Below are 21,610 nucleotides of genomic sequence, written 5' to 3'. Positions count from 1 at the left end.
TATACCACAGTATGAAAAAGCTCAGTACAGCATTTTTTTTTTCTGCTCTAAATGCAGCCCATTGTTTAACAGAGCGGCTGTACCAAGTGTGGCAGTGGATACCGGACAGTGAGTGGCACCTGACCAGACCAGACCATAAAGGGACCTCCAGTTTTCTAAGATTGGTATTTCTAAATGCGCAGTCCGATTGCATATCTGGTGAGTGCGCAATCCTATTATATGAATCGCATGACCATAATACCGGATCAGATCACTGGATTTTGAAGATCACCACGATCTTTCATGCACCTTAATTGTGGACTATTGTTTGGTTAATACATCTGGCACTTTGCACAATATTGGTCACCATCAAGTGACTTGGCTATCACTTTGTATATCACTTTATCTGGATACAAGCACTTTGTCACTGAGGTTTTATGCTCATCTATGTGCTATTTTTATGATGCATATATGTAATTATTATTTATGAAACTGACACGTTTTCATATCACTAAGTCACTTTATTTCAGTGTGCTTCTGTTATTTGATATAAGTGGAAACATTTACCTTTAAGTCATTTATATCGTTATTTTAGCGCTACACCCTACTTTTATTTTATTCGGAAGTTTTATGTGGTACCTTTTGGTGTTTAGCAGCTTTTTTAGGCTTTGAGTGCTCGCTTGCCCTTTTTGTTTATCATTGTTTACAATGTGCCTGTACACACAGACGTGTAAAAAAGCGCTGTGTATTCTTAAGTAGAAAAAAAAAAATAGAAACGTGTGGTCTTGGTCAGTATTTTTGGCTTCTAACGCCACGACTCAAAGTATTGGAGTCACTAAGTCAGCATAACAGCCAGGCAAAAAAGCATTTTTAGAAGCAGTTCTGCAATGGCAATCTCCACCAATCTCTTTGCAAAGGCTGCCTTTAATTCCACATATTGCAACCTTGTCTGTTTGCATCGGTTATTGTTTCGCTATCACTTCCTGCTGGAACCTAAAACTGCCGCTAGGTGGCAGCACTAAACCACAAGTGTCTGGTATGACCTATGTGAATGGAGGGGAGGCTCTTGAGCACACATGAATAGGGTACTCACCCCCATCCTGTGACCTGCGAGTAGCTATGAATTTTGCCCCTAGATCAGAGGAAGAATGTTTGCGAGCCTCAGAGAAGGCCAGGAGATGTCCACGTGGAGTGTAAGTGATGAGTGGAATGCGGAAGGTGTCCACCCCGCCAATCACCCGACCGCTCACCCAGAGTAATTGTTCCATTGTAATCAACGGAATGACCTATAGGAGAAGAAAAAAAAAAAACACAGCAGGTAAAGGTTATAGAATAAACATTTCTCATAGAACAGGCCAAGCTTCAATCACTAACAAAAAAAAATAAAAAATCCTCGAGAAGGGAATTTGGTGGCTTGTACAAACTATGGGAATAAAGTCTGTTTTTATTCAGTGATCTCATCAATGTGGAGCCCTTGTTACTGTTGTACCAAACCTAAGTGTTAAAGTAGAATTTCATACCAAACCTAAGTTGTCTTAAAATGCTCTCTGCCCCTCTAACACCTATCCTGACTAACCTGTGTAAAAAAAAGATCTGAATACTTGCCCATTTTCACTCCTTTGGGCCAGCGGCAGCTGCAGGGGAGAAGAGGTTGCTCAATAATGGCGAGAGAAGAAAGCGCCAACAATGGATGGGCCAAAAGAAACCTATGGGTGATGTCACCACTCCCAGGCATTGTTAGCCATTGTTGAGAGGCCTCTTCTCCCCTGCAGCCACCACTGGCTGACAGGGGAGATTACACGACCAGACCAGGCCTGAAAATAGTCAAGTATTCAGATCTTTCTTACACAGGTTAATGAGAATAGGTGTTAGGAGGGGGGAGGCAGCATTTTTAAGACTAGTTAGATCTTTAGCACAGTGGCTAAATGGTTAGCACTTCCGCCTGGCAGTACTATGATCGTTGGTTCGAATCCCAACCACGGCACCACCTGCCTGGAGTTTGCATGTTCTCCCTGTGCCTGCGTGGGTTTCCTCTGGGTACTCCGGTTTCCTCCCACACTACAAAGACATGCTGGAAGGTGAATTGGATCCTGTCTAAATTGGCCCTAGTATGTGTATGTATGAATGTGAGTTAGGGACCTTAGATTGTACACCCCTTGAGGGTTAGGGACTGATGTGAATGTACAATATATATGTAAAGTGCTGCGTAAATTGACGGCGCTATATAAGTACCTGAAATAAATAAATCTTTGCATGGAATTCTGCATATCTAAACCCAGAAAAAAAAGTGTAATATGCAGCTTACCAGTGCGTAGATGTCAGGGCTCTGGGTATGACCAGAGGTGTGTGGACTGACACAGGGAAACGCAGGCTTCAGGTATAGTGTAACTAAGACAATTTATTAAGACTAAACAACACAAACGCAGTGCAAGGTAAACATAACACAGTGCAAACAACCCAACCTCCAACAGATAACCATATATACAAAATCACACGTAGTCGGGCAGGCCGGGTCAGTAGCAAACGGGCAAACAGGGTACCAGGAGCGAGCGGAGGAGTGGTCAGGAATAGCCGAGGTCAAGACAGGCGGAGTTTGTTCAGAGTCAGGATCAGGCAGGAAGCAGGCAGGATGCAGGTACAGGGGCTCATGGGAAACATACACGAAGGCACTGACTGCAGGTCTGGCCATTCCTTAAATACACCTCCTGCAATCAGCCTCAGGTGATGGCTGATTGCAGGAGTGAGCTTCTGGTTGCTGAGAGCACCCGCTGGCCAGCCCTGGTACGGCAGCCCACACGGCAGATGAGTCCCACCACTAATGGTGAGTCCATTCCTGACAGTAGACATGGCAGCTGTATTAGTTTCCTTCTTCAGGCTTTATTTTCAGAAGGTGATTCTGCCAGTAACAGACTGCCTGTCCTATGGTGACAATGCTCACTCATTGCACTGTGTCTATGGAGGAGCAGTGTTGTCATCCTATGACATGAAATGTGTGGACTACAGAACATATCTCCTCATCTCTACAACATGAAGGGGAATAGTTTGTATTCCCTAAAGGTAACTTGTGCAGGGACAATAAGACTGCTTGAGATATTATTTTGTACATGTATCAAACAGAAAAAAGGCTTTCAATGGTATACTTAGGCCTCCTTCACATGGACACTTAGCAGCATGCACCAGATTCTATTGGCAAAAATCATTGAATTCTTGTGAATGGAATGACTGGTACATGCGAAGAGCAGGGGAAGCTCAGTCTATATAAAAGTAATGTCAGGCTGACAACGGCCGGAGCTGTTCATGTATAACCGCACACCTTTGAGTTACGGAATGATGTTTGATCCTGGACGCAGTCAGCTGCATCCAGGCTCGCACATCCTCAGGTAGCCACTTGGTATGCGTCTACATGTGGACAGTGGTGGCCGCTGTCAGCTTGTCTTTAGTTTATGTAGGCTGCGTGGCCACCACTATTTGCATGCACTGGTCATTCCAGACACAGGAATCTACTAATTCTTGCCACTGGAATCCGGTGTATGCGGCTAAACGTCAAGTGAAGGAGGCTTTAAATTAAAATGGAGTAAATGAGACTTTACAAACACTTTAAACTGGTTCTAATATCTAAAGGTTTTTATTTTTTTTTATACCTTAATGCATTCTCAGCATTCAGGTAAAAAAACCCTCCATTACCTGTTCCAAAACCTCCCCTCCCTAACACTTACCTGAGTCCTGTATCGATCCAGCGTTGTGCTCGACTGCAGGTCTTTTTTCCTTTCTCCATGCTATCACAGGCTTTCCTGAGAGAAGTGGAAGCCATTGGCTCCTGCTGCTGTCAACCATATCCTGTGAGAAGGAAGGAAGGATGGATATCCTGCGGGGCCGAGCCACATTATGTGTGTCTATGGTCACTCATAGCCCGGCTCGGAAGCATACCCACGTGTGCCACCATAGAAAGCGGGCATATGCAGAAGCGCAGGAGCAGAGAGCACCAGCAGGGGACCCCAGATGAGGCAGCAAGGGGCCGCTCTGTACAATACCCTTGCACAGAGCAGGTAAGGGTAACTTTTTTTTAAAATTTTAAATAAAAGTTAAAGTTTACAATCACTTTATGGTGCAGCACATTGATATAAAAACCATACACACAGTCCTCTGTAAGCCCGGGTACACACTGATGCGGTGTGGAATTCACACCGGCTTCTGTGCGGTTTACGCACCACATCATGATCACACCCCTTTCATGGGAACTGCTGCAGGTGTGTATGTTAACGACACCCCAAAATCGGTTTGCAAAACGCGGTGCAATGTGCAGAATCGGATCGCATGGATGTGAATACCCATGCGATCTGCTTCTGGTGCGAACAAAAAAAAAGGATCCTGCACTATTCTGTTGCGGAGCGATCTGAGCCATACAAAATGTATGGCTGAAATTGCTCTGCACAGAAATCGCATGTGATTTGCACAGGAATGTGGTGTGGTTCCTGTGCGAATCACATGCGATGTGCCGCACACTGTATCAATGTGAACCCGGGCTTAATGTGTGAAGAACTCCACTGGCACAATGTAAAAACAAAGCAATAGTTTTGCCAAAGATGCATTTGGTAACCATGACGACTCACAAAAACAGCCTTGACCTTGTAAAAAAAAAAAAAAGCTGTACCTACAGTGCTGAACTAAAATGGTCATAAAAAGGACAGCAACTAATTGCACAATCATAGTACTTCCTCATAGAAACCGCAGTCACTAGCACATCACACAGACTAAGAATAACCCCGACAAAGCTGTGCTCTATAAAGCATGATCTGGGGATCTGATCTAATCATGAGGGATGCCATTATCAAAAAACTGAAAAACACAAAACATTTTCTACTTAGTACCAGGGTGGATTTGATTTAAATCAAACTGATTTAAATGACGATTTAAATCACAATTTAAATCACTAGTCAGTAAGGCTTGATTTAAATCCTAGTTTTCTACATAAAGACTCATTCTTGCTGGTATAACTTTAATATGCAAGTAGTTGAAGATTTTTAGAATAACTTTTCATATTAGTTTTTTTATCCCCAGTTTAATAGGTTAATCATTCATATTTGGACAACTTTTCTGTTGTACTTAGGAAGGAGAAAAATAATCATTACCTTAATAATAACAATTTAAATAGATTTATTCAACTGAAACAATAACATTCCAGCATATGTGATTTGCTTAAACAAACATCCATGTTTGGTAACTAATTTGGCTAAATAAAATATATATAAAGAAACTTAGACTGTCAGCCCCTTCCTCCTCACACTTAGTTTCACTTTCTTCTTGTGCAGATCTATTCCACTCCAAACAATCAGAAAAATATTGTTTCTATTCTATTCACTGAACTTCTTGAAACTTAGCACTGAAGGGGTTGATTCTGTATTCATAGGTTTGTAGAAGTTAGGATTCAGGTCTTTTAATTAACTCTGTTCATGTTATAACATTTTTGCTGTGAAGAAGAGGCATGTGATCTCCGCTGAGTCAAATTCAGTTTTGAGAACTGCAAAAGTAAACCGATCATCTGGGATAATATCTTGTAGGCAGAGAAACTGCCCAATAATCTTACAAAACCTCTGGAAGAGCATGACATTGTGAATGGATTCATGGAATTTATTTACCAAAAAAATTAAACATATACAGCCTTATTCTACATACCATATTTTTCGCTCCATAAGACGCACTTTTCCCCCCAAAAAAGGGGGGAAAATGTCAGTGCGTCTTATGGAGCGAATATAAAGCGGCCGGTCCAGTATTTCTGCCGCCACCATGTCAGAATACCGGGCCGGCCGCTTAGCTGTTCTCTCTTGCAGGGCCTTACCTGTTCCTCGCTCCAGCGCCGCACTGTCTTCCCGCGCTGGCTTCTGTGACAGCCGGGTGCCCACTGCGCATGCTTTGTGAATGATCCGGTGTCTTCTGGGACACATGATAGGTCTAGAAGGCGCCGGGCCATTCACAAAGCGCAGTGCTTCTCGCACATGCGCAGTGGGCACCCGGCTGTCACAGAAGCCAGCCCGGGAAGAAGAGGGAAGGACAACTCCGCGGAAGTGGGAGCGGGTACCTGTCAAATTCAGGTACCCGCTCCCCCTCCCTCCCCAAAGGTCTGCAGTCTCTGGTCATCCCCTACACCGTGTCCGCAGTCTCTGGTCATCCCCTGCACCGTGTCCGCAGTCTCTGGTCATCCCCTGCACCGTGTCCGCAGTCTCTGGTCATCCCCTACACCGTGTCCGCAGTCTCTGGTCATTCCCTGCACCGTGTCCGCAGTCTCTGGTCATCCCCTGCACCGTGTCCGCAGTCTCTGGTCATCCCCTGCACCGTGTCCGCAGTCTCTGGTCATCCCCTGCACCGTGTCCGCAGTCTCTGGTCATCCCCTGCACCGTGTCCGCAGTCTCTGGTCATCCCCTGCACCGTGTCCGCAGTCTCTGGTCATCCCCTGCACCGTGTCCGCAGTCTCTGGTCATCCCCTGCACCGTGTCCGCAGTCTCTGGTCATCCCCTGCACCGTGTTCGCAGTCTCTGGTCATCCCCTGCACCGTGTTCGCAGTCTCTGGTCATCCCCTGCACCGTGTCCGCAGTCTCTGGTCATCCCCTGCACCGTGTCCGCAGTCTCTGGTCATCTCCTGCACCGTGTCCGCAGTCTCTGGGAAAAGAAGTTTCACCTGTATGAAATTTCTGTTCCGGAACAAAGCTGATAGTTGTTTAACCACTTCCCACCCAGCCTATAGCCAGATGGCAGCCGGGCGAGCAGCTCGTCCTTCCAGGTGGACGCCACATGGCGTCCTTTCAGGCATGCGCAGTTTGCCTCCCCGCAGAGCAGCGCAGCGGCGCGATCTGTCACCAGCCGTGTACCTTGGACACGGCCCATGACAGATCTGTGTACTGACCCCGTTGCCAGCACCATGTGACCTGCTGTGACCAATCACAGCAGGTCACATGACAGTTGTATACAATGGATGCTTTCTTTCATGCTATCCATTGTATACAAGCGTGGGTAGCTGTGAATGGTCACAGTGATCACAAGCACAAGCTGGGTCAATCATAGCCCAGCTGTGTCATGTTATTAGCTGTGGCTAATCACAGTTAAGCACAAAAAAAAACCTGAATGAATCAAATTAATTCAGCTAAATGCTTGCTATAAGCAAATTGTGTAAAAAAAAAACAAAAAATTTATTTTTATATATATATATATATATATATATATATATATATATATATATATATATTAGATCACTTCCCTAAATTAGTACAATGTTACTATGGTAACATTATACTACTTTGCTCATAGTGAAATATGAAAAAAAAATCTTAAAGAAAAGAAAATTAATAAAAAATACAAAAAATTATCAATTTTTTTTCGTACTGTCACCAGTCAGTGTCCCTGATCACCGCCATGCCAGTTATATGACGACGCTGTACTGCACTGGTGACCGTATGTAAAAAAAAAAAAGGGAAAATAATTTTCTTCATTTTTTCATTTTCCAAAAAATTTAAAAAATTACAACTTCAAAAAACTCGCAATGCTTCTTATGAAATACGTCGGACTGTCTTCTTTGCAAAAAGGGGTAATTTGGGAGATATCTGTACTGTTCTGACATTCTTGGACCTCAAGAAATTAGATTGGCTGCCAGTACTTCAGGATTGATCAATATTCAGATCTATACCATAGTTTGTGAACTCTATAACTTTCCTACAAACTAAAAAAATACATCCTAATTTGGGTTCTTTTCACCAAAGACATGTAGCAGAATACATCTCGGCCTAAATGTATGAAGAACAATTATTTATTTGCAAACTTTTACAACAGAAACAAAGAAAAATTTTTTTTTTTTTTCAAAATTTTTGGTCTTTTTTTGTTAATTTAGCAAAAAATAACCCCAGTGGTGATAAAATACCACCAAAAGAAAGCTCTAGTTGTGTGAAGAAAATGCTAAAATTTTAGTTTGGGTACAGTGTTGTATGACCGCGCAATTGTCATTCAAAGTGTGAGAGCGCTGAAACCTGAAAATTGGCCTGGGCAGGAAGGGGTAGAAGTGCCCGGTATGGAAGCGGTTAATGTCACAAAACATTAGTAGATGGCTTCCTGTGTGTGAATAAATGTACAGCTCATGCATTTGCTCAGGCAGGCTAGCTACATGTAAAAACGTAGAAACATTTATGGGGATGTAGTAAAAGTAGTCAACTCAGAATCTATTGCAGAAAGATGTGGTGCAGAATTTTCAGCGGTTTCTGTGCAATGTTCACACCGCATCCAAATCGCACCTCATTAATGCAAACCGCTGCGGGGGGGGGGGGGTCAAGTTAACAACCCAAACTTGGTTCACAAAATGTCGTGCAATATAGTGTCATTCGGACAGATTTTTCATGCGTGCGAAACGCTTACAATGTTCATTCAGTCAGCCTCTCTGTATAGTGGGAGGGGGGGGGTCTGAAAGGTCAAATATGGCATTTCCTGTTATATGGGGTGAACTTTATGACTTGGTTGGCAGATTTTCAAAATCATTGATGGCACCATCAGATTACCGAGCGAACAACATTTTTGATTTTCGGACAAAAAATTGTTCAGAGTTTGACCCATGTATGGCCTGCATTCGAAAGATCCCAAGATCTGGAGAAAGCCCAACTGACCTGCTAAACAGCTGCTGGGACATATGACACATGTTTCTGGAAAGTTCATATCTTCAACATGGAGAAGTGTAGGACCCTTCTTTATACTTGTGTCCTTCCTCATCTCCTGTTTCAGTTCTGCTTCGAAATCTTTGTGGTGTCTGTACACCCCTTGTGATTACACACGTTCTTAGGAAGCATCAAAACCCCAAAGCCAGATGAGATCTTCGCAGCTTCTAGAGATTACTGATAAACGGTTTTTATGTTCTCCCTTTACTATAGGCTCGGTCTGCTTTTAATTACCAAAGGAATTGCTCACTGGCTGTGATTGACAGCAGTAGGAGCCAATGGCTCCTGCTTCTGTCTCAGCCAATGAGGAGAGGGAGACCTGGGATAGCCAAGACTACAGGGCAACACTGCTGGATCAAAAGGAGGCCTAGGTGAGTATTTGGGGGGGGGGGGGGCTGCAGAATGTATGACAATAAAAAACCTTGAGCCTTTAGAACCATTTTAACCGCCTCCCGCCCGCCATATAAGATAATGATGGGCGCAAGGTGGTTCTCTCTTTCTGGGAGGACGCCATATGACGTCCTCCCGCTAACCGCGCATGAGCGGCTCCGGGAGCGTGCAGCGCGGCAATCTGTGGTGCGCTGTGTCTGTGGCCACAGCGGATCACCGATCAACGGAAAGAGCCGAAGATGTTGGCTCGGTAATGTGATCAGCTGTGTCCAGTCACAGCTGATCACATGTAAATAGGGAAATGCCAATTATCGGCATTTCTCTCCTCACGAGCTGACAGCTTGAGAGGAGAGCCAGTAATCGGCATCCCTCAGAGGGGGCATGTGCACTGATGATCAGTGTAGCCCCAGCAGTGCCACCTGTCATTGCCCATCAATGCCACATATCAGTGCACATCAATGCCACATATCAGTGCCCATCTGAGCCGCCTATCAGTGCCCATCTGAGCCGCCTATCAGTGCCCATCTGAGCCGCCTATCAGTGCCCATCTGAGCCGCCTATCAGTGCCCATCTGAGCCGCCTATCAGTGCCCATCTGAGCCGCCTATCAGTGCCAGTCAGTGCTGCATAGCAGTGCCATATATGAGTGCTGCCTTTCAGTGATGCCTGTCAATGCCCATCAGTGCCACCTACCAGTGCCTCATCAGTGCCCATCACTGCAGCCTCATTAACGCACATCAGTGAAGGAGAAAAATCACTTATTTACAAAATTTTATAACAAACTAAGAAAAAAAGGTTTTTGTTTTTTTTTAAATTTTCAGTGCTTTTTGGTTTAGCAAAAAAAAAAAACCCAGAGGTGATTAAATACCACCAAAATAAAGCTCTATCTCAAAAAAATTATAAAAATGTCATATGGGTACAGTGTTGCATGACCGTGCGATTGTCATTCAAAGTGTGACAACGCTGAAAGCTGAAAATTGGCCTGGGCAGGAAGGGGGTATAAGTGCCCTGTAGGCAAGTGGTTAAAGTAGCTCAGTGCTGTATAGTAAAAAATGGCCTGGTCATGAAGGGGGTACAACCTTCCGGAGTTGAAGTAGCTGACATCCAAGAAGCAGAGAATGTCAGAAGTGCTTGTTATTCCTTGTAACCTTTCTGTTACTAAGGGATGATGATTCTCTCTTCACCAAAAAGAAGATGACCCTTCACTGCATACCGAGCCTATAGTAAAAGGAGAACATAAAAACCGTTTATCAGTAATCTCTACAAGCTGCGAAGATCTGATCTGATCTGGCTTTGATGCTTCCGAAGAACGTGTGTAATCACAAGGGGTGTACAGACACCACAAAGATTTCGAAGCAGAACTGAAACAGGAGATGAGGAAGGACACAAGTATAAAGAAGGGTCCTACACTTCTCCATGTTGAAGATATGAACTTTCCAGGAACATGTGTCATATGTCCCAGCAGCTGTATAGCAGGTCAGTTGGGCTTTCTCCAGATCTTGGGATCTTTCTAATGCAGGCCATACATGGGTCAAATTCTGAACAATTTTTTGTCCGAAAATCAAAAATGTTGTTCGCTCGGTAATCTGATGGTGACATCAATGATTTTGAAAATCTGCCAACCAAGTCATAAAGTTCACCCCATATAACAGGAAATGTCATATTTGACCTTTCAGACCCTCCCCCACTATACAGAGAGGCTGACTGAACAAACATTGTAAGCGTTTCGCACGCATGAAAAATCTATCCAAACGACACTATATTGCATGACATTTTGTGAACCAAGTTTGGGTTGTTAACTTGCCCCCCCCCCCCCCCCTGCAGCGGTTTGCATTAATGAGGTGTGATTTGGATGCGGTGTGGACATTGCACAGAAACCTCTGCAAATTCTGCACCACATCTTTCTGCAGTAGATTCTGAGTTGGCTACTTTTACTACATCCCCATAAATGTTTCTACGTTTTTACATGTAGCTAGCCTTTTTAGGGGGGTCAATTTTCAGGTTTCAGCGCTCTCACACTTTGAATGACAATTGCGCAGTCATACAACATTGTACCCAAACTAAAATTTTAGCATTTTGTTCACACAACTAGAGCTTTCTTTTGGTGGTATTTAATCACCGCCGAGGTTATTATTTGCTAAATTATCAAAAAAAGACCAAATATTTTGAAAAAAACTCACATTTTTCTTTGTTTCTGTTGTAAAAGTTTGCAAATAAATAATTGTTCTTCATAAATTTAGGCCGAGATGTATTCTGCTACATGTCTTTGGTTAACCCAAATTAGGATGTATTATTTAGTCTGTAGGAAAGTTATAGAGTTCACAAACTATGGTATAGATCTGAATATTGATCAATCCTGAAGTACTGACGGCCAATCTAATTTCTTGAGGTCCAAGAATGTCAGAACAGTACAGATATCCCCCAAATGACCCCTTTTTGCAGAGCAGACAGTCCGACGTACTTCATAAGAGGCATGGCGAGTTTTTTGAAGATGTAATTTTTTTCATTTTTTGGTGTAATTCCTGTCCAAATTGCATGCAGGTTCCCCTACCGCTTGTGTGTGATCCCACTATAGACAGACGAAGAGACATGAAGGGCAGCAATGCGCAAACAAACAGGTTAAAATGTGCTTACAGGTCTGGAGGAGATGTTCCGGGACCTCTGTGAGTACTACCCCCCCCCCCCGACACATGCGCACTACCCCCCCCCCCCCCCAACGACACACACTACCCCCGCCCCCCCAACGACACACTCGCACAACCCCCCCCCCCCCCAACACACGCGCACTACCCCCCCCCCCCCCCCCCAACGACACACGCGCACTACCCCCCCCCCCCCCCCAACGACACACGCGCACTACCCCCCCCAACAACGACACACGCACACTACCCCCCCCCCCAAAACACACGCGCACTACCCCCCCAACGACACACACGCGCACTACCCCCCCCCCCCCCAACAAGGACACACGCGCACTACCACCCCCCCCAGCAAGGACACACGCGCACTACCCCCCCCCCCAAGGACACACGCGCACTACCCCCCCCCCAAAGACACACGCGCACTACCCCCCCCCCCCATAGACACACGCGCACTACCCCCCCCCCCCAACAAGGACACACGCGCACTACCACCCCCCCGACGACACACGCGCACTACCACCCCCCCCGACGACACACGCGCACTACCACCCCCCCCGACGACACACGCGCACTACCACCCCCCCCGACGACACACGCGCACTACCCCCCCCCCCAACGACACACGCGCACTACCCCCCCCCCCCCCCCAACGACACACGCGCACTACCCCCCCCCCAAAACACATGCGCACTACCCCCCCAACGACACACACGCGCACTACCCCCCCCCCCCCCCCCCAACAAGGACACACGCGCACTACCCCCCCCCCCCCCAACAAGGACACACGCGCACTACCCCCCCCCCAAAGACACACGCGCACTACCCCCCCCCCCCCCGCAACGACACACGCGCACTACCCCCCCCCAAAGACACACGCGCACTACCCCCCCCAACAAGGACACACGCGCACTACCACCCCCCCAACGACACACGCGCACTACCACCCCCCCCCCCCAACAACGACACACGCGCACTACCCCCCCCCGCAACGACACACGCGCACTACCACCCCCCCCCCCCCAACAACGACACACGCGCACTACCCCCCCCCCCAACAACGACACACGCGCACTACCCCCCCCCCCCAACGACACACGCGCACTACCCCCCCCCCCCCAACGACACACGCGCACTACCCCCCCCCCAACGACACACGCGCACTACCCCCCCCCCCCCCAACGACACACGCGCACTACCCCCCCCCAAAACACATGCGCACTACCCCCCCAACGACACACACGCGCACTACCCCCCCCCCCCCCCAACAAGGACACACGCGCACTACCACCCCCCCCCAACAAGGACACACGCGCACTACCCCCCCCCCCAAAGACACACGCGCACTACCCCCCCCCCCGCAACGACACACGCGCACTACCCCCCCCCAAAGACACACGCGCACTACCCCCCCCAACAAGGACACACGCGCACTACCACCCCCCCAACGACACACGCGCACTACCACCCCCCCAACGACACACGCGCACTACCACCCCCCCCCCCCCCCAACAACGACACACGCGCACTACCCCCCCCGCAACGACACACGCGCACTACCACCCCCCCCCCCCCAACAACGACACACGCGCACTACCCCCCCCGCAACGACACACGCGCACTACCACCCCCCCCCCCCCCAACAACGACACACGCGCACTACCCCCCCCCCCAACAACGACACACGCGCACTACCCCCCCCCCCCCCCAACGACACACGCGCACTATCCCCCCCCCCCAACGACACACGCGCACTATCCCCCCCCCCCCCCAACGACACACGCGCACTATCCCCCCCCCCCAACAAGGACACACGCGCACTACCACCCCCCCCCCAACGACACACGCGCACTACCACCCCCCCCCCCCCAACGACACACGCGCACTACCCCCCCCCCCCCCCAACAACGGCACACGCGCACTACCCCCCCCCCCCCAACGGCACACGCGCACTACCCCCCCCCCCCAACAACGGCACACGCGCACTACCACCCCCCCCCAACAACGACACACGCGCTCTACCACCCCCCCCCCCCCCAACGACACACGCGCTCTACCACCCCCCCCCCCCCCAACGACACACGCGCACTGCCCCCCCCTACGACACACGCGCACTGCCCCCCCGCAACGACACACGCGCACTACCACCCCCCCCCCCCCCCAACGACACACGCGCACTACCCCCCCAACAACGGCACACGCGCACTACCACCCCCCCCCCCCCCCAACGACACACGCGCACTGCCCCCCCCCTACGACACACGCGCACTGCCCCCCCGCAACGACACACGCCCACTACCCCCCCCCCCCCGCAAAGACACACGCGCACTACCCCCCCCCCGCAAAGACACACGCGCACTACCCCCCCAACGACACACGCGCACTACCCCCCCCCAACAACACACGCGCACTACCCCACCCCCCCCCCCAACGACACACGCGCACTACCACCCCCCCCCCAACGACACACGCGCACTACCCCCCCCCCCCCCCAACGACACACGCGCACTACCCCCCCCCCCCAACAACGGCACACGCGCACTACCACCCCCACCCCCCCCCCCAACAACGACACACGCGCACTACCACCCCCCCCCAACGACACACGCGCACTACCCCCCCCCCCCCAACAACGGCACACGCGCACTACCACCCCCACCCCCCCCCCCCAACAACGACACACGCGCACTGCCCCCCCCTACGACACACGCGCACTACCACCCCCCCCAACGACACACGCGCACTACCCCCCCCCCCCCCCCCCAACAACGGCACACGCGCACTACCACCCCCCCCCCCAACAACGACACACGCGCACTACCACCCCCCCCCCCAACGACACACGCGCACTGCCCCCCCCTACGACACACGCGCACTACCCCCCCCCGCAAAGACACACGCGCACTACCCCCCTCCCCCCGCAAAGACACACGCGCACTACCCCCCCCCCCCCCCAACGACACACGCGCACTACCCCCCCAACGACACACGCGCACTACCCCACCCCACCCCCCCCAACGACACATGCGCACTACCCCCCCTACAACGACACGCGCACTACCTCACCCCAACGACACACGCGCACTACCCCACCCCACCCCCCCCAACGACACACGCGCACTACCCCCCCTACAACGACACGCGCACTACCTCACCCCAACGACACACGCGCACTACCACCCCCCCCCCCAACAACGACACACGCGCACTACCCCCCCAACGACACACGCGCACTACCCCCCCCAACAACGACACACGCGCACTACCCCCCCCCCAACAAGGACACACGCGCACTACCACCCCCCCCAACGACACACGCGCACTACCCCCCCCCCCCAACGACACACGCGCACTACCACCCCCCCCCCCCCCAACGACACACGCGCACTACCACCCCCCCCCCCCAACGACACACGCGCACTACCCCCCCCCCCAACAACGACACACGCGCACTACCCCCCCCCCAACAACGACACACGCGCACTACCACCCCCCCCCCCCCCCAACAACGACACACGCGCACTACCACCCCCCCACCCCCCCAACAACGGCACACGCGCACTACCACCCCCCCCCCAACGACACACGCGCACTACCACCCCCCCCCCCCCCAACGACACACGCGCACTGCCCCCCCCAACGACACACGCGCACTGCCCCCCCCAACGACACACGCGCACTGCCCCCCCCCCACGACACACGCGCACTGCCCCCCCGCAACGACACATGCGCACTACCCCCCCCCACAAAGACACACGCGCACTACCCCCCCCCAACAACACACGCGCACTACCCCACCCCCCCCCCCCAACGACACATGCGCACTACCCCCCCCTACAACGACAGGCGCACTACCTCACCCCAACGACACACGCGCACTACCTCACCCCAACGACACACGCGCACTACCCCCCCCAACGACACACGCGCACTACCCCCCCCAACGACACACGCGCACTAACCCTCCCAACGACACCACGCACACTACCCCCCAACGACACCACGCACACTACCCCCCCAACAACACCACGCACACTACCCCCCAACAACACCACACATACAACCCCCCACCTCTTTATAGTTCGCACAGTCCACAGATCCGAGCAGTGTCAGGACGATGATCCCCCAGCACCCGGCTCTCCTCTCCCCGCTCTCCATGATTGCTGTCCTCTCCTCAGGACCAGGAAGACTCTACATCCCCGGTCGCCTCTTCTTCCGGGATCCTCACTCCCTGCTCTCACGTGACTGTGCGGATCAGCTGACCGCTGGGAGTCACGTGTCCCCTGTCTGACTGGCGCTGGAAGCCTACTTGTTATTTGTATCCATAAAAGTTGTGATCATGTGATGAGAGAGAGGAGAGAGAGAGAGGAGAGAGAGAGAGGAGAGGGAAAGAAAGAAAAAAGAAAAGGGGGGGGTGAGAATAAATGACTGAAGATGATATATAAGGAGTTCTCCTGAGATCAATACTAGTCTCTAGGAAATACCACTGACCTGGCTGTAACATCACTCCATTCATCCAGTCCCTGAACTGGGATGAGCCGGGACGTGCATAAGGGGGCACCACCAGTCCTTCTGTACTGGGTCTAGGCAAGCATGAGGGGGGGGGGTGCAGGTAGCTGGGTGAATCAGATATAGACAGGGAGGTATTGGGCACGATGGAGGGGGCAATTACAGGAACACATCCCCTGTATGGATCCCTCTGCGGTAGCTGAAAGATGGTTTCTTCTCCTCTCCCTCCCACTGGCTGGAGAGAGAGCCATACAGGGGATCAATTCCAGTAATTGCCCCGCTGCGCTGATCCCCCTCCCTGTGCACCATACGTTTCCCCCTGCAGCTCAGGCCCCCCGTGTGCCTCCACCCCCGCTTACCCACCAGCAGCTGCAAGCACTCAATAGGATCCTGCAGGATGGAGAGTGGAGGAAGGGTCTCGTATACATGTCACATTTACCAGCCCCTTCCTTTCCTGAATGATACGAATCACTCACTGTGTTCATTCATAACTGAAGCATAGTAAACTGTGTTTTTGTTTCAGTGGGGGTCTTATGAGGCTGGCTGTATGGGGCCCCGTGGTTTCTACAGAAGCCCTGGGAAGGAGTATGTTGATGAAGAGTTATATCGGAAAGTGTATATATATATTGATGACATTGTATATGATGGGGACAGAAATACTATTGTTCCTTCTATGTCACTTACACCAGAGTTTTGTCTTTCTTTCAGCGAAGGGCTCATTCACATCAGATTGGTGTCCACTCAATCCCCGGGGCGGTGTGCACGCATTCCCAGGCCGGTGTCAAAGCAATCCCTGGGCCGATGTCCATTCAATCTCCGGCCCCGGTGTGCATGCAATCCCTGGCCCGATGTCCACTCAATCTCCGGGCCGGTGTGCACGCAATCCCTGGGCCGATGTCGACTCAATCCCCGGGCCGATGTCCACTCAATCCCCGGGCCGATGTCCACTCAGTCCCCGGGCTGATGAGCACGCAATACCCGGGACGGTGTCCAGGCAATCCCCAAGCCGGTGTCCACACAATCCCCGAGCCGGTGTCCACACAATCCCCGAGCCGGTGCCCACACAATCCCCGGGCCGGTGCCCACCCAATCCCCGAGCCGGTGCCCACGCAATCCCCGGGCCGATGCGCACGCAATCCCCGGGCCGGTGTCCACCCAGTCCCTGAGCCGGTGTCCACGCAATCCCCGAGCCAGTGCCCACCCAATCACCGAGCCGCTGCCCACGCAATCCCCAGCCCGGTGCGCACGCAAACCCCGGATCGGTGTCCACCCAATCCCTGAGCCGGTGCCCACACAATCCCCAGGCCGGTGTCCACCCAATCCCCGAGCCGCTGCCCACGCAATCCCCAGCCCGGTGCGCACGCAATCCCCGGGCCGGTGTCCAGGCAATCCCTGGGCCGGTGTCCACCCAATCCCCGAGCCGGTGCGCACGCAATCCCCGGGTCGGTGTCCACCCAATCCCCGAGCCGGTGCCCACGCAATCCCCAGGCCGGTGCGCACGCAATCCCCGGGCCGGTGCGCACGCAATCCCCGGGCCGGTGTCCACCCAGTCCCTGAGCCGGTGTCCACGCAATCCCCGAGCCAGTGCCCACCCAATCACCGAGCCGCTGCCCACGCAATCCCCAGCCCGGTGCGCACGCAAACCCCGGGTCGGTGTCCACCCAATCCCTGAGCCGGTGCCCACACAATCCCCGGGCCGGTGTCCACCCAATCCCCGAGCCGCTGCCCACGCAATCCCCAGCCCGGTGCGCACGCAATCCCCGGGCCGGTGTCCAGGCAATCCCTGGGCCGGTGTCCACCCAATCCCCGAGCCGGTGCGAACGCAATCCCCAGGGCGGTGTCCACCCAATCCCTGATCCGGTGTCCACGCAATCCCTAGGGCGGTGTGCACGCAATTTAACACCATGTCACCTTGCTTTTTGTTCACCTCTAATTCTGTGTGCAGCAGATTTGCATGGCATCACAGCCTGTCCCAACATGCTGCACAAAAAAATGCAACATCCTTTTTTTTTTATTTTCTGCAGCACATTGGTGTGAACTGAAGCGATAGAACATAAGGCAAACTGCATTGTCTAAGTGTTGGGACTGCACTGGGCAATGAGCATTTAGGCTAAACAAAACGCAAAACATGGTAAAAACACGTGTAGAAAAACGCAAAATGAACTGCAAAACGGACAAAAAGCAAACTGCATAGGTGTGAAAGGAGCCTAAGACATCCAGCAGAACAGGAATCTGGTTGGCCATCAAGTTGAACCTGTTTTGCTGCTAACACAATTCTAATATTGTTGGTCTAAATAAAGGCAAATAAGCCGCCAGTTTATTTCACAGTATTATTTCACAGTAGGTCATTTACTGATATGAAGTCTTGTGAGCGCAGTTAACAGCCTGGTCACACCGATCCGACTTTGAAATCATGCGACTTCCAGTGAAGTCTCACAATTTCAAAGTCGGACGTCATTCTGACTTGAGGTGCCACTTGCAAGACATCTGCGGCTTGCAAGACACAGATGTCTATGCAAGTCGCACCTGAAGTAGTGCATGAACTACTTTAGAAATCAGTGTGGCTCCAACAAAATCGGAATCACACCAATATGACCGGTTTAAGTGCGGACAATAGGGTGCTACTTGCAAGTCGCATGGCATGGTAAGTCACACCCGGTGTGACTGGGGTGTTAATCTTAACCCCTATGTGACTGAGCGTAAAACAAATGTTAATGCCTAACTACAATTTTGCAACTTTGACATGAGTTAGTAAAACTGTAGATATCATTGCAATTACTTTGTGGATCCAGGTGGATTATACCTTGTTTTTTGGAGGACAAATTGGGCATTCTTTTGGTGATAAATGGTAAGAGATATCTCCTGATTTTTTTTTATCAAAGAAAAACTGGCCCAAAATAATAAAAAAATAATAATTTTTAATTGCTTGCTAATACCGTAGTGTACCACCATAGAACAATCCAAAACAAATTATCCTGCTCCTGACAATTGTAGAGATACCACATACACTATATTGCCAAAAGTATTGATCGGCCGGCCTTTACACGCACATGAAATTTAATGGCATCCCAGTCTTAGTCCGTAGGGTTCAATATTGAGTTGGCCCCGCCCTTTGCAGCTATAACAGCTTCAACTCTTCTGGGAAGGCCGTCCACAAGGTTTAGGAGTGTGTCTATGGGAAGGTTTGACCATTCTTCCAGAAGTACATTTGTGAGGTCAGGCACTGATGTCGGGGGAGGAGGCCGGGCTCGCAGTCTCCGCTCTAATTCATCCCAAAGGTGTTCTATGGGGTTGAGGTCAGGACTCTGTGCAGGCCAGTCAAGTTCCTCCACCCCAAACTCCCTCATCCATGTCTTTATGGACCTTGCTTTGTGCACTGGTGCGCAGTCATGTTGGAACACCAAAGGTGGAAGGAAAGCAAAGTGCATATTCCATAGGCTGCTTTAGATTGTAACCTCCTTGAGGGCAGGGGCTGATGTGAACGTACAATACATACTGTATGTAAATCGCTGCGTAAATTGTCGGCTTTATAAGTACCTGTAATAAATAAAATAAAGAATACAAATTCTGACAGTGGGCGCAATACCAGCTGCAGCAGAACAATTGTCTATCTGCACTGTTTAGTATAAATGGAAGAATCTGTTCAGTTTCTTCATTCAATCCATAGGCTAAAAAAAAAATCTATTAGTGTATGCCCAGGTTTAGTCATTATCCTGCAACTCCTGATGAGACCAGACAGTTCCTGGCCCAAGCTAAGAAGGAGAAGATCTGGAGGATCTGCTGGTGATTATAGAACTAGGAGAACCAGAAATTTATTGGAGGAAAAAAGGCAAAGTGAACGTTTACATCTGACTGTTGCATCATGTATGGCTGGAATGTTGGGCGGGATGGTTCTGTAGACATACAGAGGCTGCTTGGTTAGTTTGTGTTAGCATTTAAAGATAGCAAAAAATGTTTGTAGGTTGGATGGTGAACTTTCAAAAATATCGAAACCATGGAATAGTGACAGCCACTGTAGGTTTTACACTAGGGAAATCTTCTTGTCTGCAGATAAAGACTGATATGCATGTAATCACTAGTGTGCAGGTTTTTTGGACTTTTTGTCTCAGTGTGGTTCTGTGTTTATTCCAGGCATGTTTGGATCTGCTGGCTGTTTGCGGACTCACTGCCTCTGCTTGAAGTCTGATGCTTGGGAAGGGGGGGAATAAAGTTGGCCCAACAGTGGGTTGATTCAGGCATGCTTGGGGTGGCCGTGGATCTGTGATAGTTTTTTTAAAGAAAAAAAAATCGAAAAAGGAACAAAAAAAAAGGGGGCAGATTTGATGTAGTCTTGGGTCTTTTCTGTTGTCGCTCGTACAGGTTCAGGTACAGACAGGAAGTATAGAGGAGACGTTGCTGGAAGTGGCAGCAGAGGAGTACCAAACTTAAGGAGGGACCCCTAAGGTGCATAAGTGTCTGAGGAACCAGGGAACTTGGCCATGATGGATGTCTAGCGAGAGCGCAGCCTGACCTGAGATCCAAGGACCCAGATGTACCTGATGAGAGAGGAATTTGCTTTCATGCATATCTTAAATGCACTTCTTGTGAGTGCGTATTTCACTTATTTCCTGTTCACCTGTGGATTATTTATCGTGGTTTGAAAAGGAGATACGACAGAATTTGTATATCACACTTCTTGTGTGGTTTTGGGACAATAAACTGAACCTTTAATTATGATCTAATAAGATTATTATTTGTCTGCATACTTGTTCCAGATCAGTGAATCAAAGTATTGAAACCAGAATTAGGCCGGCCATACATGGATCGAAAATCAGCAGGGACTGGACGAATGTTGATCCATGTATGGGCAGGCTAATTGTTCCCAAGTTGATCCATCATTTGACTTGAGTACAACCAGCCTGTTGAATTTTTGGCATGCGATTACTGTCGGAGGCTATAGGCGCTAGCGGTAATCATTGTGTTCTGCTAGCCGGGAAGGCTCCCCGCACGTCCTCCCCCCAGAATACAATAGCATTGTGGGAGGCATACCCCCATCAACACTGACTGTGTTGATGGGACAACCGAACGATTTTCTTTCCTTCCACTTGTGGTGGAAAGAAAGAAAATCGAATCATCTATGGGCTGCCTTACAGTGTGACACCAGGCAACTAGCAGTTTAAGAAGGAGAGGACAACATAGCACACTCCAAATTCCATACTTCAGAGTCCATTTACATTTAGGCATTGCCGTATCACATGGTAAAACCTGCTTTTGGCCGCACTTTGCCAGTATGCACAGTAACATATGCACTGCATTGCACTATTACCATAGGGGGCAACAAATCTAAAGTGCAGCACACCATAAGGACTCAATCATAAAAGCAGCAGACTTCCCTCTGAAAAGCAATCTGCGTTGGATCATTTTTCAG

The 21,610-nt window shown here is 50.4% G+C and overlaps 1 protein-coding gene across 1 annotated transcript in view; it reads right to left on the bottom strand.

Moving 5' to 3' along the window:
• NEU1 (neuraminidase 1) overlaps nt 1-15,944 on the bottom strand; it is a 28,475-nt gene extending 12,531 nt beyond the window's left edge. The window contains exons 1-2 of the mRNA XM_089659147.1: nt 15,766-15,944; nt 1,073-1,265 (exon numbers count right to left, since the gene is read on the bottom strand). Coding sequence (XP_089515273.1) covers nt 1,073-1,265; nt 15,766-15,852 — 280 coding nt within the window. The 5' untranslated portion in view covers nt 15,853-15,944. The remainder of the gene's footprint in view (nt 1-1,072; nt 1,266-15,765) is intronic.
• Between the last annotated feature and the right edge of the window lie 5,666 nt (nt 15,945-21,610).

This window comes from Staurois parvus, unplaced genomic scaffold (genome assembly GCF_062004578.1).
Source record: "Staurois parvus isolate SC_StPar_1 unplaced genomic scaffold, SC_StPar_1.0 ptg001133l, whole genome shotgun sequence".
NCBI lineage: Eukaryota > Metazoa > Chordata > Amphibia > Anura > Ranidae > Staurois > Staurois parvus.
This window is presented reverse-complemented; position numbering and strand designations above follow the sequence as displayed.